This window comes from Gadus chalcogrammus, chromosome 13 (assembly GCF_026213295.1).
Source record: "Gadus chalcogrammus isolate NIFS_2021 chromosome 13, NIFS_Gcha_1.0, whole genome shotgun sequence".
NCBI classification, from domain to species: Eukaryota; Metazoa; Chordata; class Actinopteri; order Gadiformes; family Gadidae; genus Gadus; species Gadus chalcogrammus.
The window spans coordinates 4,423,662-4,449,886 of NC_079424.1; the positions used below are offsets into that span (position 1 = coordinate 4,423,662).

Consider the following 26,225-nt stretch of genomic DNA (forward strand, 5'->3'; position numbering starts at 1 on the left):
CGCTAGCATCACAGCACAGCTAACAAGCATCACAACACAGCTAACACGCTAGCATCACAACACAGCCAACACGCTAGCATCACAGCACAGCTAACAGGCTAGCACCACAACACAGCTAACACGCTAGCATCACAACACAGCCAACACGCTCACATAGGAACCCTTTAATCTCATCGCTAAAATTAAAGAATTCTAATTCAATGTTTATCTTTACAGAGGGAGTATAGTGTAGCGAGAATACTCATTTTAAATGTTAAATTAAAATTTATATTAATTTTATATTGAGCACAGAGCAGCCAGGCAAACATGGTTTCCTATCGCTAAAACTAAAGAATGCTCATAAATGTTTGTCTTTAGAGAAGGGATAAAGTGTAGCGAGAATACTAAAGTAATTCTCTCTTAAATGATATAGTTAAAAGGATATCTAATGTTTTTTATTTCCTATCATCAGTAAAAAGAGAAAACATATAAAAAATAAAAATACCAATTGCCGCCCCAAATAAATCTCCCAGTCTTTGGAAAGAGTTTAGAGAAGCCTACCAGTACTGCCTGCAGGCTAGCATGAGTCCTCCTGACCGCAGCTGTTAGAGCGTCTCAGACGGTCAATATGGTAGTAGTATAGTATAGTAGTATAGTATAGTAGTAGTAATATAGTCTAATAGCAGCCTGTCTCCCTGGTCACCCCCCCCGCCACAGGGACCAACATCTGCAAGGACAACAACGGCGGTTGCCAGCAGCTCTGCCTGTTCGCGGGCAACGGCCGGCGGACGTGCGCCTGCGCCCACGGCATGCTGGCGGAGGACGGCCAGCGTTGCCGCGACTACGACGGCTACCTGCTGTACTCGGAGCGCACCATCCTGAAGAGCGTGCACCTGTCGGACGAGAACAACCTCAACGCGCCCATCAAGCCCTTCGAGGACCCCGAGCACATGAAGAACGTCATCGCGCTCACCTTCGACTTCCGGGGCGGCGGCGGCAAGGGCGCCAACCGCGTCTTCTTCAGCGACATCCACTTCGGGAACATCCAGCAGATGAACGACGACGGCTCTGACCGCAAGACGGTGGTGGAGAGTGAGTTTGCCGCGCTGCTCCGTCTGTTTCTGTCTTTTCTATCTGTCGGAACGCACGTCTCTCTCTGTCTCTCTCTGTCTGTCTCCCTATCTCTCGTCGGTTTCTGTCTCTCTTTCTGTCTCTGTTTGTCTCTCTCTGTCTCTGGCTCTGTCTCTCTGTCTCTCTCTCTCTCTCTCTCTCTCTCTCTCTCTCTCTCTCTCTCTCTCTCTCTCTCTCTCTCTCTCTCTCATTAGGGTGGTCTTGTGATTAAGGGGCTGGACCCCCCGGCCGGAGGTTCTGGGTTTGGAACGCAGCCTTCGGGTCACTCACTAACGAGCCTGAGGCTCGTTAGTGAGTGGAGAAAAGGAGAAAGGAGGTTCTTCTCTCATGATGAGAACTAAAACATGTGGGTTACGATCTGAACCTGCTAAATTAGTAAATAGTAAATAGTGTTAAGTTCCTTCTGCTCCTATCCACTGCCCAACCGCTGCTTGTGTTTTAACCTGAGATCACCTTTCCTGTGTCTGTGTTTTGGGTCAGACTCGCTCTGTGTGCTGCTGCAAGTCTCGGCATTTGTCTGAGCTCATTTCCCGGCTCAGAACAAAGAACTCCAGCGGGGAAGTTTGGAGGATGAAGGAAAACAGCTGGAACATCTTTAAAGGGGATATTAGCCTCAACATTTTCCGGGATCTCCCGCTGATCTCAACAGACCTCTGAAGCCGAAGCCAAGATCAATCTTTTTGTATTAAAACTCAAAAGAAACAGCCTTCATATTTTCTCATTCAAACGAAACAGTAAAAAGTCGGGGACAGATTTGCTTTCACTTTATTTTATTTCTCGACAACAGAAACTGACGCTGCGTTAATGTTTCACCCCGAGTGTCTCTGCTTACACACTTCTGCAGATTGTAAAAGAGGTTTTATCCCTGACCCTCAGAAAGGTCCTTCAGTGAAGACCTTTTAATGGTCCAATCTGAGTTTCTCTGCCAGATCATTAAACACAAAGTGCTTGCTGATGGATGTGCTTAATGCTGCCTGCTGTCGTTGGGGAGAGCCCGGCAAATCAAATCACAGATAAATAAATAGCGTGTCATGTCCACTTGGCACACCTGTCGTTTATTATCAGCCCATTGAGCCAGCAGTGCAGAGAGTGCCCCTCATCACCTTTATCGGGTTTTAAACGCTCCCTCTCAGACTCAGATCAGGGCTGCTGCATCATGGGAACGCCGCAAGGACCCCGGAGACGGGCCCTCTGTCCCCAATAGGACACCGTTGCCACGGAGACGGCCCCTATGTCCACTCTGCTTGGACACCGTTGCCACGGAGACGGCCCCTATGTCCACTCTGCCAGGACACCGTTGCCACGGAGACTGTCCCTCTGTCCCCGTCACTAGGACATTTTTGCCACGGAGGCGGCCCCTCTGTTCCCACTGGGACACCGTTGCCAAGGAGACGGGCCCTCTGTCCCCGCCGCTAGGACACCGTCGCCACGGAGACGGCCCCCCTGCCTCCGCGGCCTCTCCGGCACATCAGCCCCAGGAGCTCCCGCCTGAACTTGCGGGACATGAGCACGTAGAGGACGGGGTTGGCCACGGTGGAGGAGGTGGCCGTCAGGCGGGCGAACACCACGAAGGGCCCGTAGCGCGGCGAGGCCCCGGTCGCCACGGCGTCCTGCCCCACCAGCAGCGCCAGCGTCAGGCCGTAGGACGGCAGCCAGCACAGCGTGAAGGCCAGCACCAGCAGGGCCGAGGTCTGGGTCACCCGGCTCTGGTAGCGCTCCACCTGCGGGGCCCGCCCCCGCCGCCGCCGCCGCCGCCACAGGAACAGGAAGACGCGCAGGTACGCCACGGCGATGGTGGCCAGCGGCAGCAGGAAGGACAGCAGGAAGAAGCTCAGCCCGTACGCCACCTGCCCGCCGTAGGGCAGCACGACGAGGCAGGCCGGGCCGTCGGCCCCCGGGGCCCCCACGGAGCGGAAGGCCAGCTGGGGGCCCGCCAGGGCGCAGGCCGGCGCCCAGAGCAGGGCGGCGGTCAGCGCCACCCGGCGGGCGGAGAGCAGCCGGTGGGCCAGGGCGGGCCGCACCACCGTCAGGTAGCGGCTCACGGCCAGCGCGGCCAGCGTGTAGGAGCTGGCGGAGGCGCAGGCGGCCCCCACGAAGCCCACCAGCCGGCACAGCGGGGCCCCGAAGGGCCAGTAGCGCAGGGCCATGGCGGCCGAGTGGAAGGGCAGCACGGCCAGCAGGAGCAGGTCTGCCGCGCTCAGCGCCACCAGCAGGACGTCGGTCCCCGAGAGGGGCCCCGTGGCCCGGGAGGAGCCCGCCCCCGGGGCCAACCCCCCCCGTCTCCGCCGCCGCCCGCATAGGACCACCATCACCAGGGTGTGGCCCCACAGCCCCAGGACCAGGACCAGGGCGTCCAGCACCGGGACCAGGACCCGTTCCCAGTGGCCGTCCCAGGGGTCGCTGGCGTTCCCGGGCGGTCCCGGGACCGTGGCGTTGTACAGCATGCCGTCACGGACGACTTCCCGGGGGAACTGGACTCCGCCGCTGTTTGAGTACGGCCTTGTTATTGTAGTGCGTTCGATAAGCCGGTCGTAAACCTGTTCTGATAACACGTGATGGAGGAATGTTCCGCGCGGGGCGCCGGGCGAACGGCACGCCAACACATCGTAATAAACATCTTCTTGTCGGGACCTTTCCCAGGTACAACTAGATCCACATGTCGGGGAAAGGCTTTGACTGCGATCCTTCATAGAAAGTCCCCTGAATCGCCATTTTAGTTTCACAGACTTTCCAAAGACACTCCTGGGGGACACACCTTAGTTAGTGAATCACGTCCTTCCACTCCTCCAGTGATCAGCCTCACCTTTGTACCGCTTCGCTTTTGGTTTAAAACGATTTATAAAGATATATAAAGGTTGCAGCGCCTTGTTTGAGGTTGAGAGGGTTTTCCTTCAGAGGGAACAATGTTCTGGGTTCCCCATCACAGCGCTGGACTTCCCCAAAATTGTGGTGGGCTGTTTTTCAGCTCTGAGCTACACCCTGTGGGTGGTGTCACCCTGTGGGTGGTGTCATCCTGGGAGCTCCGAGAGGGCGGACCCCCTTCCCGACGGACCGGCGCAGTCGCTCGTCGCATGCACCGACTCTGCCGTCCTCGCACAACAGGAAGACGAAGAACGGGTCAAAACACTGCAAAGAACGAGGAACTGTGAGCGCAGGCCAGCAGAGTAGTGAGCGTGTGAGCGTGTGACGGGGTGAATCCTCGTAAAGAGCAGGTGAACTCTGGACCGCCTGTGAACAGGAGGGGGTAGGGGGGTAGGGGGGGGGGGGGGGGGGGGCAGTTCTGCGTCGGGGGGGGGGAGGGCCCAGGGAGGCCAGATAAAACCTTTCCCACCGATTCTCTCCCACAGCCTGGCCGTGGAAACACAGAGGGCTGGTGTTTGCGCATCGACAAACACAGATATTTTGAGACATACTTTCAATTCATGCGTATGCGAACGGCAAATGCCTGAAAAAGGGGAGAGTGATTAAATAGGCAGGGTAAATATTGACCCCTCAGAGAGCAGGCTGAACAGGAGAGGTCCGTCTTATCTGTTCAGATAAGCCGGTGGGTGGGTGTGTAGCCAGCGTCCTGACCCCCCTCACCCTGATGAGGAGGTCAGCTACGACCCGGGCTCTGGCTGAGTGCCGTGGGCCGCAGCAGGAGGGAGAGAGACGGCCAGAGGAAGCTCCTCAGACACGGGTGGAGAGACGGTGCGGAGCTGGAAGAACCAGGCGTGTAGAGGGGGACCGTGACCCCAGGGGTTTACTGCTCATCAGCAGGCCTGGGAAAGAGGAAACTGCAGGGAACAGATCCAGTGTTTACCCTCTGATCGATGTGGAGCTCATTGATTTATGTGCAGGCAGAGATGGGATACATTTGTTTCCCCCCCCCCCCCCCCCTAGTTTGTGAGAGAACCCGCGGGCCCTCCACTCGCTGGTGCTGTGATCGGCCGGCAGAAGGCTGGTTCCTGCCTGGGCCGTCCCACCTGGAGCCAGTCCTCCCAGTGCCCGTCCTTCCAGTGCCCGTCCTCCCAGTGCCCTGCCCAGCCGGTGGATGGGTCTGAGGTCATAGAGCAGGAAACGGGCCATGAGATCACCCCATCGGCCCACACCCTGTTTACTGCAGCGGCCAGCTGTCAGCCGCTTATTACCTCTCACAAGCAGCACAACAAAATAAGGTGTAATTGCAGTGCGGTGCAAATATCAGACCTCGTCTTTAAGTTAAAGTGACGCGACCATGGCAGCAGACTGTGTGTGTGTGTGTGTGTGTGTGTGTGTGTGTGTGTGTGTGTGTGTGTGTGTGTGTGTGTGTGTGTGTGTGTGTGTGTGTGTGTGTGTGTGTGTGTGTGTGTGTGTGGGTGCAGAGAGAGAGCAGCTGTCTCCGTCTCGCGCCACAGAGCTCTGGTTTTTCCACGTTGGCTCGCGCTGGGCTCTCCTCTCCTTAACCTTCCGCTGGGTCGGAGTCTCTGGTGCGGAGAGGACATTCTCTCCTACGTGGAGGAGGCAGGAACCCAAGGTCTGGCCAGCGGCAGACAGTCACTCACTGGGTCTCTGTAACACGGCACCGACACTGACGCAGAACTCCACCTGCTGCTCCACCCTGGCTTTCAGTGGCCTCTCTCTCTCTCTCCCTCTCCCTCTCCCTCTCCCTCTCTCTCTCGCTCTCTCTCGCTCTCGCTCTCCCTCTCCCTCTCTCTCTCTCTCTCGCTCTCGCTCTCGCTCTCGCTCTCTCTCTCTCTCGCTCACACTTTCTCTCTCTCACACTTTCGCTCTCTCTCGCTCTCGCTCCCTCTCTCTCTCTCTCTCTCTCACACTTTCTCTCTCTCTCTCTCTCTCTCTCTCTCTCTCTCTCTCTTTCTCTTTCTCTTTCTCTTTCTCTCTCTCTCTCTCTCTCTCTCTCTCTCTCTCTCTCTCTCTCTCATATATATATCTGTTTGATCAACCTGTCTCTCTGTTCCTTGTCTTCCCTCTACCCCACCCCCCCCCAGACGTGGGTTCAGTGGAGGGCCTTGCGTACCACCGGGGCTGGGACATGCTGTACTGGACCAGCTACACCACCTCCACCATCACCCGCCACACCGTGGACCAGGCCCGCTGGGGCGCGGCCAACCGCCACACCGTGGTGTCCATGTCCGGGGACGACCACCCGAGGGCCTTCGTCCTGGACGAGTGTCAGAGGTGGCTGAACGTTCAGGAGCCTCCCGGGCCTCTCATTAATGTTCTGATTCTCTCATTCATGATCTGAGCCTCCTGAGCCTCTCATTAATTATCTGAGCCTCTCATTAATGATCTGAGCCTCCTGAGCCTCTCATTAATGTTCTGATTCTCTCATTAATGATCAGACTCATCTGAGCCTCCTGAGCCTCTCATTCATGTTCTGAGCCTCCCGAGCCTCGCATTCATTTTCTGAGCCTTACCAAGCCTCATGATCCTCTCAATAAGATTCTGAGCCTCATTAATGTCTCAAACCTCTCATTAATGTTCTGAGACTCAAACCTCTCATTAATGTTCTGAGCCTCTCATTAATATTCTCATGAGCCTCTCTCTTTGCGGCAGTATATAGAAGACAACGCCGAAGTGTAAGTAGGAGACTATGGGATTAAAGAGCAAGTTAGAAGTAAGAAGAGGCTTATCTCCTATTTTCCGTAATTAGGTCTTATTTTAGTAACGGCGCAGCAACCGTGACTACAGTCACGGTTGGGGAGGGAACAGGACTAGGGTTTGCCGGCCCCTTCAGCTATCTTATCCCTCACCCCCAGCCTGATGTTCTGGACCAACTGGAACGAGCTGTCCCCCAGCATCATGCGGGCCACGCTGGCGGGGGCCAACGTCCTGGTGATCATCGGCAGCGACATCCGGACGCCCAACGGGCTCGCCATCGACCACCGCGCCGAGAAGCTCTACTTCTCCGACGCCACGCTGGACAAGATCGAGCGCTGCGAGTACGACGGCAGCCGGCGCTACGTACGTCTCCCCGAAAAAACACGGCAGAAAACAATATTAGGAAACTAGTAAAGTTGTGGGTATAATCGTTATAGCCGTGATGTATTTGTTGTATTCATGTGATGATATTATGGTACAATTCTGTTTTACTATTCTAGAAAAGCTGTCGGAAACTTGGAAGTTAAATATTTATCTTGTTCCCTTTTAGATTAAATAAATAAGAGAGAGAGAGATTGAGCGAGAGAGAGAGAGAGAGATAGAGATAGAGAAGGAGAGGAAGAGGGAGATTGAGGAAGAGAGAGTGAGAGAAAGAGAGAGGAAGAGCAGAAGAGGGATTGGGAGAGAGAGAGGGGAAGAGAGAGATGAAGGAAGAGAGAAATTCAGGAAGAGAGAGAGCAAGAGCGTACAAACATATCACAGGGAAAGTGTGAAGGAATAATGTTAATCTTTGCTCTTCTGGTGCGTCGCTGCCCCCTGCAGGTGGTTCTGAAGAACGAGCCGGTGCACCCCTTCGGCCTGGCCGTGTACGGGGACTACATCTTCTGGACGGACTGGGTGAGGCGGGCCGTGCTCCGGGCCGACAAGTACACCGGAGGGGACATGAAGGTGCTGCGGGCCGACATCCCCCAGCAGCCCATGGGGATAGTGGCGGTGGCCAACGACACCAACAGCTGTGAGTGCCCTGCTGCGGGTTCGGTTGAGTTGTCGGACGTGTTGACGGACATGTTGTCGTCGGACTTGTCTTATGACATGTTGACGACATGTTGGACGTGCCTTCAGACAATGTAGACGACATGTCTTCAGACATGTTGACGACATGCGGGACGTGTCTTTGGACATGTTGACGACATGTTGACGTGTTGTCATGTTGACCGGCGGGATTGTCATGTCGGAGGGCTTGTAGCACTGAAAGATCTAACGACATGAACAATAATTACAACAGCAAAGTAATTGTAACCCTAGAAAAAATAATTAAATACCATATTTAACGAGGTCACCCTGCTTGATGTTCAGATAAATGTTGAGTTATATTGAGATGGCAGTTAAACGGCTAGTCACTATAAATCCCAGGTAAGTATCCAATACACAACCGTAGGCACACACACGCACCCAGCCACACACAGCTACACACAGCTACACACACACACACACACACACACACACACACACACACACACACACACACACACACACACACACACACACACACACACAGACAAAAAAGTCCATCAGGGATGTGAGCAGTTTGGAGCTGTAACCAGCTGTAGCCGCACCTGAGCCCCACACCCGTCTCAGATGGCCACCCTCCACCCTCCTCCACCCCCCTCCACCCTCCTCCACCCTCCTCCAGCCTCCTCCAGCCTCCTCCAGCCTCCTCCAGCCTCCTCCAGCCCGAGGCTGTAGCATCTCTCCCTATCGTCTGGATCCACCAGCTCTGAGCGTTTACTTATTTCCTTCTGCTCTGCTGCTAATGGAGGCAGGCTGTCAGACGCAGATTGCTTCTGGCTCCTTTTCCAATATTTATATACATGTGTTTGTGGGTATTTCAATCAGACACCTGTGAGTGTGTGTCTTTGTGTGTGGGCCTGCGGTGTGTGTTTTTGTGTGTGTGCACTGCACGCACAACTTACATTTTGTATTTGTATTGTTGGGAGAGGATCCAACCAAAAGTATTCTATTTGCAATTTAAATGTTGACGACTGGAATCCTTAAATAGTACCTAGCTAGTCTACCACATGAGAGTGTGGGTGTGTGGGTGTGTGTGTCTGTGTGTGCACCCATGTGTGTGTTTGTTTGTGTGTGTGTGTGTGTGCGTTTGTGTACGTGCTTGTGTGCTTGTGTGAGCTGAACCCCCTGCGGCCTAGTAACAAGAACCTCTCTTCTCATCTCCTCCTCACTCCTCCTCCTCTCTCCTCCTCTCTCCTCCTCTCTCCTCCTCTCTCCTTCTCCCTCCTATCTCCTCCTCCTCTCTGCTCTCTCCTCCCTCCTCCTCCCTCCTCCCTCCTCTCTCCTCTCTCCTCCCTCCTCCTCTCTCCTCCCTCCTCCTCCCTCCTCCTCCCTCCTCCTCTCTCCTCCCTCCTCTCTCCTCTCTCCTCTCTCCTCCCTCCTCCTCTCCTCCTCCCTCCTCCTCTCCTCCTCTCCTCTCTCCTCCTCTCTCCTCCCTCCTCCTCTCTCCTCCTCTCTCCTCTCTCCTCCCTCCTCCCTCCTCCTCTCTCCTCCCTCCTCTCTCCTCTCTCCTCCCTCCTCCTCTCTCCTCCCTCCTCTCTCCTCCCTCCTCCTCCCTCCTTCTCTCAGGTGAGTTCTCGTTGTGTCGCGTGAACAACGGCGGCTGCCAGGACCTGTGTCTGCTGACGTCGGAGGGCCGGATCAACTGCAGTTGCCGTGGCGACAGGAAACTTATGGAGGACAACACTTGCATCAGTAAGTCACAACGGGTGATGGGAGCCGGAACAGGGAGGGTTGGGGGAGGTGGGGGAGGCGGCGGGGGAGGCGGTAGGGGAGGCCTTGGGAGCAGGAGACGGGGAGGTGGGGGAGGTGGTGGGAGCAGTAGGCGTAGCGGTGGGGAGAGTGTGTGTGAACTCACTGTGTTTCACCCCCCCCCCCCCCCCCCAGCGCTCAACACCACCTGTAACCGCATTGACGACTTTGAGTGCGGCAACGGGGACTGTGTGAACTACACGCAGACCTGCGACGGCATGGTGCACTGCAAGGACAAGTCTGACGAGAAGCTCTTCTACTGCGGTGAGTGGGGGGAGGGGGGGGGGAGGGGGGCATCTGGGTACCCCGGCCTCCTGGACATCCTAATCTGTTGAACCTTACTGTCTCCAGAGAACCGTGTGTGTAAGAAGGGGTTCAGGACAGAAGGGGTTCGGGACAGAAGGGGTTCAGGACAGAAGGGGAACCGGACAGAAGGGGTTCAGGACAGAATGGGAACCAGACAGAAGGGGTACAGGACAGAAGGGGTACAGGACAGAAGGGGGACAGGAAGTGATCCCCTGATCTGTTTGAACTTCCTGTCCATAGCGAACCGCGCGCGTAAGAAGGGCTACAGCAAGTGATGTCCTGATCTGTTTGAACTTCCTGTCCACAGCGAACCGCGTGTGTAAGAAGGGCTACAGGAAGTGATGTCCTGATCTGTTTGAACTTCCTGTCCACAGCGAACCGCGCGTGTAAGAAAGGGTACAGGAAGTGCACCAACGGTCGCTGCGTGGGACACACCAACTGGTGCAACGGCCGCAACGACTGCGGAGACAACTCGGACGAGGCCTTCTGCAACGGTCAGTCTCCCGTCCCGGGCTCTCTCTGGGTCCCTGAACCCTCTAATGCGCGGGTCACGACACCATAACCAGCCCCGGGCCGCATAAGGCTCAGGAGGTAGAGCGGGTTGGCTGGTAACCGGAAGGTTGCTAGTTCGATCCCCAGCTCCTCCGAGTGTCGAGGTGTCCCTGAGCGTGGCACCTCACCCTGACCCCTCCTGACAAGATGGCTGTCTCCTTGTATGGTTGACACCGCCGTCGGTGTGTGAATGTGTGCATGAACGGGTGGATGTTAGGCAGTATTGTACAGCACTTTGAGAGGCCACTGGTTAGAAAAGCGCTGTATAAATGCAGTCAATTTACCGCCCTGGGCCATCTGACGCTGGGGTTGTGGATGGTGTTGAGGAAGGTGTTGATGGTGTTGATGGTGGTGTTGATGGTGTTGCAGCCACGCTGTGTTCGGTGGAGCAGTTCCAGTGTCGTGACGGCGGCTGCATCTCCAACTCCAGCACGTGCAACCAGAAGGCGGACTGTGACGACGCCAGCGACGAGATGAACTGCTGTGAGTTCAACTCCAACTTCAAATTGTTTCAGCATAGCCCTTAAGCACAGGTACAGGTCTTGTGTTTATGAGACCCGCCTAACCCTAGCCCCCTGAAATACCACCTAAATTAGCAACTAGGAAATCTTGAGAAGGAACACAGAGTGGGGGATCCCTCCTTCCAGGGATGATCAGGAGTGCAATGGGTGCCATCATTGACAGACATAGATAGGCAAAGGCACAGCTAGTTCTGAGGATGTGGGGGATCGAACCGGGTTCCTTGGCGTGACGTTTGTTCTGTTTGTTGTTCAGCGGCCACCGACTGCTCCAGCTACTTCCGGTTGGGCGTGAAGGGGATGAGCTTCCAGAAGTGTGAGTTCACCACGCTGTGCTACGCCCCTACCTGGCAGTGTGACGGCGCCAACGACTGCGGAGACTTCTCAGACGAACGCAACTGCCCAGGTATCTTTAACCCAGAACAGGACCACATTCAATCGTTCCTTCCACCGCCAGTCCCCAGTGTGTTCTACGTGTGTGATGTCATCATAACCCAGGGCTGTGATTGGTTCCCCCCCCAGACAGCAGGAAGGCCAAGTGCCCGGCCACCTTCTTCTTCTGCCCCAGCGGCCGCTGCATCCCCACCAGCTGGACCTGCGACAAGGACAACGACTGTGAGAACGGGGAGGACGAGCTCCACTGTGGTACGCTCCCCGTCTTCCTCATGCTCTTCCAAAATCTCTCCCAATGTCCTTTTCCCTCTCTCTCTCTCTTCCTCTCTCTCTCTCTCTCTCTCTCTCTCTCTCTCTCTCTCTCTCTCTCTCTCTCTCTCTCTCTCTCTCTCTCTCTCTCTCTCTCTCTCTCTCTCTCTCTCTTCCTCTCTCTCTTCCTCTCTATCTTCCTCTCTCTCTCTCTCTCGCTCTCGCTCTCGCTCTCTCTCTCTTCCTCTATCTTCCTCTCTCTCTTTCTCTCGCTCTCGCACTCTCTCGCTCCCTCTCTCCTCTCGCTCTCTCTCTCTCTCTCGCTCACTCTCTCGCTCCCTCTCTCCTCTCTTCCCCTCTCTTCCCTCACTAACCCTACCCTACATGTGTTTTACGGTCCTTAAACATAGTACATGTTCTGTTCCCCAGCCGTCTGGATGTGACCGGCCCTTTTACCCCCGTGGGGGGGTCCCGGTTCCCCAGACCCCTGATGCTCCCCTCTGCTCCTCCCCTCAGATAAGTCGTGCTCGGCCTCCCAGTTTGACTGTGGGAACCACCGCTGCATCCCCCAGCGCTGGGTGTGTGACGGAGCGGACGACTGCGGCGACGGCAGCGATGAGGACAGCAAGTGCAGTTGAGTGGAACCAACCTTCAGAGACACAGAAGAGTAGTGTGTGTGTGTGTGTGCTTGTGAATGTGTGTGTGTGTGTGTGTGGGGGGGGGGGGGGGAGGGGGCGTGTGTGTGTGGGGGGGGGGGGTGTGGGGTGTATGTATGTGTAAGTGTGTGTTTGTGTGCGTAAGTGTGTGTTTGTGTGCGTGTGTGTAAGTGTGTGTGCACACGTGTGTGTGTGTGTGCGTGTGGGTGTCCGTGCGTGTGTGAGTGCGTGCACGAGTGTGTCTTTCACTGTCAAAGCCCCTTATGCCTCCTTGAGTGTCGAGAGAGCTGTTCATCCCCAAACCATCAGGGCTGCACACTTCCCCATATTACCACCCTGGTCGGTTGCTCTGCGGTTGAGGGTCTGTTTGTACCGACCAGCCGTGTTTCATCGTGTTTCCCGCCTTCCTTCCGTCTTTCCTCCCGCAGAGAGCAAGACCTGCGGGCCCGAGTCCTTCCAGTGCCCCGGCTCCCACGTCTGCATCCCACAGCACTGGAAGTGTGACGGGGAACCGGACTGCTCCGACAGCGGGGACGAGAGTGTCAAGGCCGGCTGTGGTGAGGAGAGCTCGCGTCGTCGACGTCTGGTCGTGTCTAGGGTGCATTGCGAGGCTTCAGTGTTAATGTGCGCTGGGTTGTGTTGTCTTGTGGCGGCATGTGGCTCACGAGGTAGAGCGTGTTGACTCGTGACCGGACGGTTGCTAGTACGAGGTGTCCCTGAGCAAGACACTTCACCCCAACTGCTCCAGATGAGCTGGCTGTCGCCTTTTACCGTTGACTCCGCCATCTTTGTGTGAACGTGTGCGTGAATGGGTGAATGTGAGGCATTATTATACAGCGCTTTGATGCCACTGGTTAGAACTGCGCTGTATCACTGCAGTCCATTTACCATTTATTTCCCATGCGTGCACGGCGGCCCAGTGTTCAACAACACGTGCAGCAGCAGCAGTGAGTTCATGTGTCAGAACCGCCAGTGCATCCCCAAGCACTACGTGTGTGACCACGACACCGACTGCAGCGACGGGTCGGACGAGTCCATGGAGTGCGGTGAGCGACCTCTCTCTCGACCCTTGACCTCTCTCTCTCTCGACCCTTGACCTCACATCCCTCTCTCTCGACCTCTGACCTCTCTCCCCTCTCTCTCGACCCCTGACCTCTCTTCACTCTCTCTCGACCCCTGACCTCTCCCCTCTCTCGACCCTTGACCTCTCTCTCCCCTCTCTCTCGACCCCTGACCTCTTCTCCCTCTCTCTCTCCACCCCTGAGCCCTCTTCCCTCTCTCTCTACCCCTGACCTCTCTCTCCTCTCTCCTCTCTCTCTCGACCCTTGACCTCTCTCCCCTCTCTCCAGTCCCCTGACCTCTGGTCTCTGCTCCACCTCTCCTCCATGGTGACCTTTGACCCTTGTCTCCTAGAGTACCCGACCTGCCGGCCCAGTGAGTTCCGCTGTGCCAACGGCCGCTGCCTGGTGCAGAGCTCCTGGGAGTGCGACGGGGACTTCGACTGTCACGACCGCTCCGACGAGGCCCCCAAGAACCCCCGCTGCAACGGCCCCGGTGAGACCCCCTCCAGAGTGGACCTGTTTCCTAAAGCCCCCTCCAGAGTTAACCTGTTCCCTAAAGCCCCCTCCATAGTGGACCGGTCTCCTAAAGCCCCCTCCAGAGTGGACCTGTTCCTTGCTTCCCTCTTGGTTTTAGTTCTGGTTAGTCCGGTCTCAAGGCGGTTCTTGAGATATTCGTCACAGATGCATCACAATCTTTAATTGTATAATTTTTGGTTTCCCTACTGCCTCCTCCTCCTCCTCCTCCTCCTCCTCCTCCTCCCCCTACTCTTCCTCCTTCTTGTCGTCATCCTCTTCCTGCTTCTCCACCTCCTCCTTCTTCTCCTCCTACTCCTTCTCCTCCTCCTCCTCCTCATGCTCCCCCTCCTCCTCCTGTCTGTACCTCACCTGGAGCAGAGAAAAAGTGTAACGACACGGCGTACCCGTGCGCTAACGGCGTGTGCGTGGCGGAGGCGGTGCTCTGCGACCACAAGGACGACTGCGGCGACGGCTCAGACGAGCTCAACTGCTTCATCGACGAGTGTGTGAACAGCCGTCTGAGCGGCTGCTCCCAGCTCTGCCACGACCTCAAGATAGGCTTCAAGGTAGCTAGCAGCCCCGAGCTCCCAGGGCTAATACCACAGGGCTACAGGTGGAAAATAGCAGTTTGCTAAAACCTGGTACAATGCATCTTTCCTTGCTCTGAACAAGGTTAATGTTTATTTTGTACATTGTCCCTGCTAATGCCAGAGGGCTAATACCCCAGAGCTAATACCCCAGAGCTAATACCACAGAGCTAATACCACAGAGCTAATACCACACAGCTTATACCACAGAGCTGTTACCCCCGGGCTAACACCCGAGAGCTAATTGTACCCCAGAGCTTATACCAGTGAGCTAATACCACAGAGCTAATACCACAGAGCTAGCACCCCAGAGCTAATACCCTAGAGCTAACACCCTGTTGCTAACACCCCAGAGCTGATAACACAGAGCTGATGCCACAGAGCTAATACCCCAGAGCTAATACCCTTGAGCTAATTCCACAGAGCTAACACCACAGATCTAATTCCCCAGAGCTAATACCAAAGAGCTAATACCAGACAGCTTATACCCCAAAGCTAACACCCCAGAGCTAATACCACAGAGCTAACACCCAAGAGCTAAAACTCTTGAGCTAATACCACAGAGCTAATACCCCAGAGTTAATGTCCCAGCAATATTGCCCCTGTACAAAGCCAAGGTGTATGACCCGATGCTAATGCTAATGAGCTTACTTCCCTTTATGGATAACATTATCCCTGGAGGTGGAATAGCCCCTGAGATGTTATTTTGGTGTGTAACCAGTGCAGGCTACTTTGTTAATGCTAATAAGCTAGTCCACCTCTAAGGATAACATCACCCCCGGAGGTGGTTCAGCTCGTTAGCTAACGTCGGAGCAGTAAACCGAGGTTCCGTTCGACGCAGCCTTACCTTGTTCCCCGCGCGGCGGCCCACAGTGCAGGTGCCTCCCCGGCTTCCGACTGAAGGACGACGGCAAGACGTGCGCAGACGTGGACGAGTGCTCCACCACCTACCCCTGCACCCAGCGATGCATCAACACCCACGGCAGCTTCCACTGCCTCTGCGTGGACGGCTTCCAGCTCAGCCCCGAGGACCCCACCATCTGCAAGTCCACCTCGGGTGAGCCCCCCCGCGGACGCCTCCTGTTAATGTGTTTTCCGCTTCCTGTTGACCGGCGCTGACTTCCTGTCTGTTGTTCCCTCGTCGTCCAGAGGAGGAGCCCTTCCTGATCTTCGCCAACCGCTACTACCTGAGGAAGCTCAACCTGGATGGCTCCAACTACACCCTGATCAAACAGGTGTGGCACCGTCACAACCCCCCCCACCAGCAGCACGACGTCCACCTTTACCACCACATCCACCAGTAGATTGTTAGACCCAACTTTATTGTCATTGCACAATCAGAATCAGAATCAGAAAACTTTATTGATCCCCGGGGGGAAATTTATTTTCGTTCCAGGTGCTCCGTGCAAATAGAAATTACAAGCATAGACGATAAGATTATAAAATAGAAAATTATAAGTAAGGACAACCAGTACAACTAAATGCAGTTTAACATCTAACCCCCCCCCACCACCACATCCACAACCCAACTACACCCACCACCCCACAACAGCTTGTGCAGACAGACTGGGGGAAAATGCATTCGTCCGGGGCTGCCATGGACTCACGAGGCTCCTCCTCCCCCCCCACAGGGCCTGAACAACGCCGTGGCGCTGGACTTTGACTACCGCCAGCAGATGATCTATTGGACGGACGTCACCACGCAGAGCAGCATGATCCGCCGCATGCACATCAACGGCAGCGACGTGCAGGTTAGAAGGGCGGGTGGAGGCCAGGTCCCGGCCGGGACGTCCAGGTGACGTCTCACGGCCCGGGGAGAGGTCACGGCCCAGCCGGGAGCTGGCTGGGTCGGGTAGTATGGTGGTGGCTACGCCTCTCCTCAACCTGGGGGATGGATGTATGCTCCAGCCCTAGAAGCGTGAGCAGGGGAGTCTAGTCCCGATGGTGATGGTTGACCAGCCGAACGGCTCCTTGTTCAAACCCTAGTGTCCACCACCTGCCTGAAGGCATCTCCTGTTCCTGCTCCTTCATGAATCATCAAACATGAATTTAGTGTCTGGACGACTACTAGCGTCTCACTGCTAACGGTCCTGTGAAACGGGTCACATGACCAAGGCACAGATATCAAAGATGATGGTTCAAAGCTGCAGGGTACGATTATGTTTTGCTATATATTATAAGGATAACGTGTTAGTAACGGAGTGACACAAGAACGCAGGTCGAGTCGTTGGTATCCATTTTAACTCTGATTTACTAGCAGCAGAACTATGTTAAGTGTCACACTTAAACGGTGCTGGAGAGCGCCCCCTATGGCATGGGGATAACAATGCAAACTGATGACTGATCTAATGCATACATAACAGGTAGGGAGTCCTGGATGTTGAGGCTGGTCCGTGTGTTTCAGGTCCTCCACCGCACCTCGCTCAGCAACCCCGACGGGCTGGCCGTGGACTGGGTGGCCGGGAACCTGTACTGGTGCGACAAGGGCCGGGACACCATCGAGGTGTCCAAGCTGAACGGGGCCTACCGCACCGTGCTGCTCAACAGCGGGCTGCGGGAGCCCCGCGCCATCGCCGTGGACGTCCGCTACGGGTGAGAGGAGGGCGGGGTCTGAGGAGAGGAGGGCGGGGTCTGAGGAGAGGAGGGCGGGGTCTAACAAGAGGAGGGCGTGGTCTGAGGAGAGGAGGGCGTGGTCTGAGGAGAGGAGGTCGGGGTCTGAGGAGAGGAGGGCGGGGTCTGAGGAGAGGAGGGCGGGGTCTAACAAGAGGAGGGCGGGGTCTGAGGAGAGGAGGGCGTGGTCTGAGGAGAAGAGAAGAGAGATCTGAGGAGAATTCTAGTTCTAAGGTTCTGATGGAGTTCTGCAGCGTTGCCTCTCCCATGCTCACCGTTTCTCTGGTATTCTTCATTCCCTGTTTATGTTAATTTGGGAAATGACTGATTAAGTACTTCACACAAGGTATCCATTAAACACATTCGGCACCAGGGGCTTCACAACATCGGTTAGAAAACCCTCCTCCTCTCTCTCTCTCTCTCACCTTGAGAAGAAATGCGGGTCTCCCAGACCACATAGAGAACCAGATCTCTGTTCCCTGGTCTCGAGCACTGACCCAGCGTGTTCCCAGGTACCTGTACTGGTCCGACTGGGGGGAGAACCCCCACATCGGGCGGGTGGGCATGGACGGCACCAACCGCAGCGTGGTCGTGGAGGACCGCATCACCTGGCCCAACGGCCTGACGCTGGACCTCATCAACGACCGCATCTACTGGGCCGACGCCCGCGAGGACTACATCCAGTTCGCCAGCATGGACGGCTCCAACCGACACACGGGTAGGACGCACAGCGCAGGGGGGTTGGGTGTGTGTGTGTGTGTGTGTGTGTGTGTGTCTTTGCAGATACGTGTTTGTGTGTGCGTTTGTGTGTGTATATGTTCGTGTGCATTTGTGTGTGCGCGCTTTCCACTTGCTGATTTACTGATGGCAATTAAAAACAAGTTCAGAAGGATTTGATTCGTTTGAAATGCAATATCTACTGTAAAAAAAAACAACTAAAATCATAACAGTAAGATCACAAAACCGGTTATCTAAACACAGAACACGCATGAGATATTTAGAAGGATCTGAACACGCATTGTTATGTCCTGTTCCTCGTTCTCCAACACCTGACCTCGCCCTGATCCCGGTCCCCCCCCCTCTGTCTGAAGTTCTGACCCATGACATCCCGCACATCTTCGCCATGACCCTGTTTGAGGAGTTCATCTACTGGACGGACTGGGAGACCAAGTCCATCAACCGAGCCCACACAACCAAGGGCACCAACAAGACCATGCTGATCAGCACCCTGCATCGGCCCATGGACGTCCACATCTACCACCCCTACCGCCAGCCCCAAGGTCCGCCTCCCTCGCTCTAGTCTGTCTGAGTCACCGCTCCTCAACTGTCTCTAGTATCTCTCCTCACTTCTTTCTTTCCTCGCCTCTCCTCTTCTGTCTCTCTCTACTCCTCACCTCTCTCTCTCTCTCTCTCTCTCTCTCTCTCTCTCTCTCTCTCTCTCTCTCTCTCTCTCTCTCTCTCTCTCTCTCTCTCTCTCTCTCTCTCTCTCTCTCTCTCTCTCTCTCTCTCTCTCTCTCCTTACATCTCCTCCTTTGTCTCTCTCTCCCCTCACCTCTCTATACCTCTCTCCTCCTCTGTCCTCTGTCTCCTCCCTGCTCCTCACCTCTGCTCCTCTCTCTCTCTGTCTCCACTGTTCTCCTCCCTGCTTCTCAGCTCTCCTCCTCTCTCTCTCTCTCTCTCTCTCTCCTCACCTCTGCTCCTCACCTATGCTCCTCACCTCTCTCTGTCTCCCCTGTTATCCTCCCTGCTCCTCTCCTCACCTGTCCTCTCCCCCTCTGCTCCTCAGTGGATAACCACCCGTGTCAGAGTGATAACGGCGGCTGCAGTAACCTGTGTCTGCTGTCCCCGGGCGGCGGCTTCAAGTGCGCCTGCCCCACCAACTTCTACCTGGCGGCCGACGGCAGGCACTGCATGTCCAACTGCACCGCCAGTCAGGTGGGTCCGGGCCGGGACTTCTGGACTTCTGAGTGCTCTGATTGGTTCCTCTGGTCTTGGAACATTTACGTGTAGGGCATTTAGCAGACGCTTTTATCCAAAGTGACTTACAATAAGTATATTTGTCAGAAGAAAGAGAAACAACAATATATCGCTGTCTCTACTACAGTAAGGATGTTCATAGAACCAAGTGCCAAGAACTAACAATCGCTAGGTTAACCAATTCCTGTGTACGACAAAGTAACATTCTACACAATGCTAAGTACTGCGTTTAAGTGCCAGGACGAACAACATGCAATAAGTGCGTACATTAAGTGGCAGGACTTACAAAATACAATAAGAGCGTAGATTAAGTGGCTGGTCGTACACCGTACAATGAGTAGGTTAGAGGGTTGTGGTCTCTTAGTGATGGCGGTACCAGGCGTCCAGCTGAAGCAGTTAAGCAGAGTGCTCAAGCTGGGTTGGAGCCTCTGTTTATTGATCAAAGAACCGGGTGAGATCATGCTCTCCTCCCGCCGCAGTTTGTCTGCAAGAACGACAAGTGCATCCCGTTCTGGTGGAAGTGCGACACGGAGGACGACTGCGGCGACCGCTCGGACGAGCCCGCAGACTGCCGTGAGTGTTGCTCATCTCCCCGACACCGACGCCCCATCCGTTTACCGGGTGCCAGGCTGACGTGTGTGTGTGTGTGTGGTTGTTCTGACGCCCGTAGCGGAGTTCAAGTGCAGACCGGGACAGTTCCAGTGTGGGACGGACATCTGCACCAACCCAGCCTACATCTGTGACGGAGACAACGACTGCCGGGACAACTCTGACGAGGCCAACTGCGGTATGTCCTTCACGTGTTCCTCCTCCCTACGTCCGCTGTGCAGGATGGGGGAATTGAAGCCAGCTCCGGCGTGCGTTTAGAAGGAGACAGAAACACTCTGCCCCTCGACCCGCCCTCTTCCCTACTAACAAAACCCTGCTGAACCTCGGCGACAGAAACCTGACATGAGGCTCAGGAGGTAGAGTGGGTTGGCTGGTAACCGGAATGTTGCTTGTCTGATCTCCCTCGCTGATCCCCTCACTGAGTGTCAAGGTGTCCCTGAGCAAGGCGCCTCACCCTGACTGCTCTTGACAAGCTGGCTGTCGCCTTGCATGGTCGACTCCGCCGTCGGTGTGTGAATGTGTGCATGAATGGGTGAACGTCAGGCAGTATTGTAAAGCCCTATTGAGAGCCACTGGTTAGAAAAGCGCAAATAGATGCAGTCTGTTTACCATTTAGCGCTGCACTGAGCACTCTCTCTAAACACGTACTATACAATTTAAAATCCCTCTGTGACCGTCCTGACTGCGTTCTAATGTACACCTGCTGGTTTGTCTGCAGACATCCACGTGTGTCTGCCCAGCCAGTTCAAATGCACGCACCCCAGTCGCTGCATCCCCGGGATCTTCCGCTGCAACGGCCAGGACAACTGTGGGGAAGGGGAGGACGAGAAGGACTGCCGTGAGTCCCTCAGCCCGCATGGCAGATGTTCTACCGAGGACGGGACACAGGACAGAGGTTCTCCTGGTCCACAGGGTATAGGACCCAGGAGGACAGATGTTCTACCGAGTATAGGACACAGTAGGACAGAGGTTCTCCTGGTCCACAGAGTATAGGACCCAGGAGGACCGATGTTCTACCAAGTATAGGACCCAGGAGGACAGATGTTCTACCGTGTATAGGACACAGTAGGACAGATGTTCTCCTGTTCTACAGAGTATAGGTCACAGGACAGATATTCTCCAGGGTCTACAGAGTATAGGTCACAGGACAGATATTCTCCAGAGGAGGACACAGTAGGACAGATGTTCTCCTGGTCTACAGAGTATAGGAAACAGGACAGATGTTCTCCTGGTCTACAGAGTATAGGAAACAGGACAGATGTTCTCCTGGTCTACAGAGTATAGGACATAGGACAGATGTTCTCCTGGTCTACAGAGTATAGGACACAGGACAGATGTTCTCCAGAGGAGGACACAGTAGGACAGATGTTCTCCTGGTCTACAGAGTATAGGACATAGGACAGATGTTCTCCTGGTCTACAGAGTATAGGACACAGGACAGATGTTCTTCAGGGTCTACAGAGTATAGGACACAGGACAGATGTTCTTCAGGGTCTACAGAGTATAGGAAGTTCACAGAAGGACACGCACGACTGTGCATTCATTGACCCCTGATTATAACAACAGTAGTGATCACTGAGCTCAATGAACACACTTCATCAGTGGAATTAGAATAAAGTAATTGCACCAAAAAAATATCAATACTAAATTGTTGTCTAGAATATCAATGAGATGCTAAAAAAAGAAATCGATGCCCTCAAACTAGTAGTTAGTAGTCACTTAAAGTAACAGTATGCATATTAGTATGCCGTTCATTATCACACACACCGTTACAGTCTGTTAGTTCCAACGCTCTGGGTGTTAATGTGACCCCCTGTGTGACGTGGCGTCTGTCTGCAGCCGAGGTGACCTGCGCCCCCAACCAGTTCCAGTGCTCCATCACCAAGCGCTGTATCCCCCGCGTCTGGGTCTGCGACCGCGACAACGACTGCGTGGACGGCTCCGACGAGCCCGCCAACTGCAGTAAGAGCCGGCATCACCCTGTTGATCACCCTGGGGACCACTCGGCTGATCACTCTGTTCAGCACTCTGCTCATCGCTCTGTTCATCACTCTGTCGATCACTCTGATCACCATGTCGATCACTCTGTCGATCACTATGATCACCATGTCGTTCACTCTGATCACCCTGTCAATCGATCTGTGGATCACTCCATCGTGGACGACGACTTCAGTTCAGATTCAGATTCTTATTGGCCAGAGGAGCTGATCTTGGCGTTGGCGTCAGCGTACGTTCAGCGGAACCCAGTTCTGTGGGATGAGTCTGATGAAGAGCTGCTCTTGGTTTCCTCCTCATCCTCTCCCTCCTGTCCCTCCTCCTCCTCTCTCTCCTCCTCCTCTCCCTCCTCTCCCCCTCCCTCCTCCTCCCCCCCCTCCTCACCCTCTCCCCCTTGTGTCATCAGCCCAGATGTCATGCGGTGTGGACGAGTTCCGCTGTAAGGACTCCGGTCGCTGCATCCCGGCACGCTGGAAGTGTGACGGAGAGGACGACTGTGGAGACGCCTCGGACGAACCCAAAGAGGAGTGCGGTGAGAGGGGGACAGAGAGGGGGAAAGGGAGAGAGAGGGAGGGAGGGAGGGAGAGGGGGGGAGAGAGGGAGTGGTGGAGGGAGAGAGAGAGAGAGGAAGATGGGGGGGGGGGAGAGAGAGGGGGAAAGGGAGAGAGAGGGAAGGAGGATGGGAGGGAGGGAGGGAGGGAGGGAAGGAGGGAGAGGGGGAGAGAAAGAGGGGTGGGAGAGAGAGGGAGGTGGAGGGAGAGAGAGAAAGGCAGATGGAGAGAGAGAGAGGGAAAAAGGGAGAGAGAGAAGCAGAGGGAGGGAGAGAGAGAGAGAGAGAAAAAAAAGGAGAGCAATGGAGCGAGAGAGCGACAGGCAGAGAGGGAGCGAGAGAGAGAGAGGCAGAGCGGGAGGTTAGGTGCCTGTAGCAGCCGGCAGCGTGTCCGGTCCTCTCAGGTCCCTGACCGTGTCTCTCCGGTTCCAGCCGAGCGGACCTGCGAGCCGTACCAGTTCCGCTGCAAGAACAACCGCTGTGTGCCGGGCCGCTGGAAGTGTGACTACGACAACGACTGCGGCGACAACTCCGACGAGGAGCAGTGTGGTAGGTCCCGCCCCCCCCCGCCACCATACCTCCCCACACTCACCATCACCGTCTGCATTTTGTGAATGAAACTCAAGCTGTCTATTATCCACGGCTTCCCCTGGTAAGCGTCATCTACACATCTACTGTGTGTGTGTGTGTGTGTGTGTGTGTGTGTGTGTGTGTGTGTGTGTGTGTGTGTGTGTGTGTGTGTGTGTGTGTGTGTGTGTGTGTGTGTGTGTGATAGCATGCTAAATGGTTGATACTGTTAGCTTGTTCACGTTGGACTGCCGTGCGTGTGCGTGTGCGTGTGGTAGCATGGTACATTGTTCACTGCCTTGTGTGTGTGGCCATTTGCACATCTCACATCATTTCATGTCTATTTTGCATTTCACACTGGCCTGTCGGCGTGAGATAGAGGTAGGTGCTTCCACTGTTTCAGCCCTGCCCCCCCCCCCCCATCCATCTACCTCAAAACCCCCAGCCTACCGCTATTGTGTGTGTCCCTAGCTGCCTCCCTGGTCTATCCCTGGTCCCTCTGGCCTCTATGAACCCTCCCTGGGTTATTGCTGGTTCCTCTGTCCTCTCTGACCCCTCCCTGGTCCCTCCCTGGTCCCTCCCTGGTTCCTCTGTCCTCTCTGACCCCTCCCTGGTTCCTCTGTCCTCTCTGACCCCTCCCTGGTCCCTCCCTGGTTCCTCCGTCCGTCAGTCCTCTGAAACGCGCCTTTTACGTCTTCCCACTTTTCTCGGTGAACGTTTCCGTCCTTCTGATTGGACCTTTTTCTGGAGCATCCTGCCCTGCTGCTCTCGGCCCCCCCACTCCAACCCCACTCCGCCTCCTACTCCCCTCCCCTCCTCTCTGGATAACTCCGCCCCTAACCACGCCCCTTCCCCATTGTGCTCCGCCCCCTCCCCCCCCCCCCAGTGCCACGGCCGTGCTCGGAGAGCGAGTTCTCCTGCAGCAACGGCCGCTGCATCGCCGGCCGCTGGAAGTGCGACGGCGACCACGACTGCGCCGACGGCTCGGACGAGGTAAAATACCCCCCCCCCCCCCCCCCCTGCTGAGTACAAAGGCTTCTCCTTAGATTAAGATTAGTGTCAAGACTAGCGTTTAAGACTAGCTGTTAAGACGAGTGTTTATGACTAGTGTTAAGACTAGCGTTTAAGGCGAGTGTTTAACACTAGTCTTAAGACTAGCGTTTAAGACTAGTGTTTAAAATGGAGTTAAGATTTGAGTTTAAGACTAGTGTTAAGATTAGCGTTTAAATCTAGCGTTAAGATTATCGTCACAACTTGTGTTTAAGACTAGCGTTGAAGACGAGCGTTTAAGACGAGCGTCTAGGACTAGCGTTTAGGACTAGTGTTTAATGCTAGCGTTAAGATTCGTTTTTAAGACTAGAGTCAAGACTAGAGTTTATGGCTAGTATTAAGACTAGCGTAAAGACTAGTGTTTAAGGCTAGTGTTTGAGACTAGCGATAACGACCAGCGTTTATGGCTCTAATCACAATAGTTCATTATAATTTGTATATATTTTTTCTGTATTATAATTGTCCTGTATTCATACATTTTGTATTGTAGCTAATTTTTTATTATTATTTATTTCGGTATGTATGATCAGGTTGGGCAAGGGAGGGTCATGAATGTCCTAAAGCCTATTTTATGCCAAATGTAAACTTGTAAAACTGATCTCCTGGCGTTCCCAGCACAACTGTGTGGTGCGGTGCGACAGCGACCAGTTCCAGTGCCGCAGCGGTCACTGCATCCCCATCCGGTGGCGCTGCGACACCGACCCCGACTGCATGGACTCCAGCGACGAGCAGAAATGCGACAACAGCGGTAAGCCACATCCCCCTCCCCCCATCTGCTATCGAAACAATCATCCGTGATCCCCACGCTGTCGCCTCTCGGCCGATGGGCTGGGCCTACCCTCTAACCCGCCTCTGTGGGGTCCTTCCTCAGCGGGCCGCCGCTGCCCCCTGGAGGAGTTCCAGTGTAACAACACCCTGTGCAAGCCGCTGAGCTGGCGCTGCGACGGAGAGGACGACTGCGGGGACAACTCTGACGAGAACCCCGAGGAGTGTGGTGAGTAGACCGGTACCAGACCGGGACCAGACCGGGACCAGACCGGTACCAGACCGGTACCAGACCGGGACCAGACCGGTACCAGACCAGCACCAGACCGGGACCAGACCAGTACCAGACCGGGATGAGACCAGTACCAGACCGGGACCAGACCGGTACCAGACCGGGACCAGACCGGGACCATACCAGCACCAGACCGGGACCAGACCAGTACCAGACCGGGATGAGACCAGTACCAGACCGGGACCAGACCGGTACCAGACCGGGACCAGACCGGTACCAGACCGGGACCAGACCAGTACCAGACCGGGACCTTACCAGACCAGTACCAGACCGGTACCAGACCAGTACGAGACCAGTACGAGACCAGTACTAGACCAGTACTAGACCAGTACTAGACCGGTACCAGACCAGTACCAGACCGGTATCAGACCGGGACCAGACCGGTACCAGACCGGTACCAGACCTGAACCAGACCAGTATCAGACCGGGACCAGACCGGGACCAGACCGGGACCAGACCGGTACCAGACCAGTACCAGACCGGGACAGGACCCGCTCCCCGTCCGCTTAAGGGGAAGAGAACGAGGGCTGATGATGAGGAGAGAGAGGAGAGAGCTGGAGACATAAGACCGCTCTTTATTCAGCCTCGGATGTGCGTCGTACCGGGACCTCCGAAGACACTGTCATTATGTTTCATATGTATCCTTATATATGCTGACAAATGTACTTATTGTAAGTCGCTTTGGATAAAGGCGTCTGCTTAACGCCGTCAATATAAATGTAAATGACTCTCCAGTACTAATGTTCTCCAGATCTGCTTCAAAGGCTCATAGTAGAGCCGGAGTTCTTTGGCGAGCTGTGGGGCATTGTTGACAGCTGCCGTTGCACTCTGAACAGAGTCCCAGTCCCTCTCTCCCCCTAAAGGGCGTCGAGTGTATGAAGACTCTTTTCAGATGTAAAACTCCGGGTTCGGAGACTGTTTTTTCCCGCTCCATTGACGCGTCTGTGTTTCCCCCCCCCCCCCCCCCCCCAGCTAAATTCCAGTGCCCACCCATGCGGCAGCTGCGTTGCCATAACGACCGCGTGTGCCTGCCGATGGAGAAGAGGTGCGACGGCGTCAACAACTGCGGCGACAACAGCGACGAGCTGAAATGCCGTGAGTCCGGGGGCGGGACTCTGGGGGTCTGACCGTAGAACAAACGGTGGGGGGGGGGGCTGCCGATCACGGTCACGGTGGGAGATCAGAACTGGTCTCTGAACGTCCACCGATTGGGGTGTCTGAAGAGATGGGGGGGCAACTGCCCCTAATAAACTACCACTTCACATCCCTTTTGCCCCCCCCCCCCCCCCCCCCCCCCCCCCCATATTCCCACTCTTAAATTAAGTTATTATTATAATTATTATTATTATGGTCAAAATACCACATAATACCAAATAACACATCCACTAAATAATGGTAAATAATGAGCAGCAGCTGTTTCCTGTCAGCGTGTGTCTGAGAGTTCAGTTCAGCTCCAGCGTTG

General features: G+C 55.1%; 2 protein-coding genes across 2 annotated transcripts in view; one reads left to right on the plus strand and one right to left on the minus strand.

Annotated features, from left to right (window-relative positions):
- LOC130402286 (low-density lipoprotein receptor-related protein 1-like) overlaps positions 1 to 26,225 on the plus strand; it is a 63,162-nt gene that overhangs the window by 25,794 nt on the left and 11,143 nt on the right. Inside the window, exons 4-35 of the mRNA XM_056606431.1 lie at positions 697 to 1,071; positions 6,078 to 6,267; positions 6,849 to 7,053; positions 7,513 to 7,705; positions 9,328 to 9,453; positions 9,646 to 9,774; positions 10,191 to 10,310; positions 10,738 to 10,851; positions 11,143 to 11,292; positions 11,409 to 11,531; positions 12,045 to 12,161; positions 12,613 to 12,741; positions 13,105 to 13,230; positions 13,598 to 13,738; positions 14,140 to 14,327; positions 15,222 to 15,405; positions 15,498 to 15,583; positions 15,980 to 16,099; positions 16,753 to 16,940; positions 17,471 to 17,676; positions 18,050 to 18,238; positions 18,745 to 18,893; positions 19,415 to 19,508; positions 19,606 to 19,722; positions 20,263 to 20,382; positions 21,384 to 21,506; positions 21,946 to 22,071; positions 22,522 to 22,638; positions 23,543 to 23,649; positions 24,322 to 24,454; positions 24,578 to 24,700; positions 25,736 to 25,858. Coding sequence (XP_056462406.1) covers positions 697 to 1,071; positions 6,078 to 6,267; positions 6,849 to 7,053; positions 7,513 to 7,705; positions 9,328 to 9,453; positions 9,646 to 9,774; positions 10,191 to 10,310; positions 10,738 to 10,851; positions 11,143 to 11,292; positions 11,409 to 11,531; positions 12,045 to 12,161; positions 12,613 to 12,741; positions 13,105 to 13,230; positions 13,598 to 13,738; positions 14,140 to 14,327; positions 15,222 to 15,405; positions 15,498 to 15,583; positions 15,980 to 16,099; positions 16,753 to 16,940; positions 17,471 to 17,676; positions 18,050 to 18,238; positions 18,745 to 18,893; positions 19,415 to 19,508; positions 19,606 to 19,722; positions 20,263 to 20,382; positions 21,384 to 21,506; positions 21,946 to 22,071; positions 22,522 to 22,638; positions 23,543 to 23,649; positions 24,322 to 24,454; positions 24,578 to 24,700; positions 25,736 to 25,858 — 4,731 coding nt within the window. The remainder of the gene's footprint in view (positions 1 to 696; positions 1,072 to 6,077; positions 6,268 to 6,848; positions 7,054 to 7,512; positions 7,706 to 9,327; positions 9,454 to 9,645; positions 9,775 to 10,190; positions 10,311 to 10,737; positions 10,852 to 11,142; positions 11,293 to 11,408; positions 11,532 to 12,044; positions 12,162 to 12,612; positions 12,742 to 13,104; positions 13,231 to 13,597; positions 13,739 to 14,139; positions 14,328 to 15,221; positions 15,406 to 15,497; positions 15,584 to 15,979; positions 16,100 to 16,752; positions 16,941 to 17,470; positions 17,677 to 18,049; positions 18,239 to 18,744; positions 18,894 to 19,414; positions 19,509 to 19,605; positions 19,723 to 20,262; positions 20,383 to 21,383; positions 21,507 to 21,945; positions 22,072 to 22,521; positions 22,639 to 23,542; positions 23,650 to 24,321; positions 24,455 to 24,577; positions 24,701 to 25,735; positions 25,859 to 26,225) is intronic.
- Positions 1,824 to 4,302, minus strand: LOC130401946 (galanin receptor type 2-like). The gene has a single exon (XM_056605994.1). It carries the CDS (start codon positions 3,798 to 3,800, stop codon positions 2,523 to 2,525), a length of 1,278 nt encoding a protein of 425 aa, XP_056461969.1. The 5' UTR covers positions 3,801 to 4,302; the 3' UTR covers positions 1,824 to 2,522.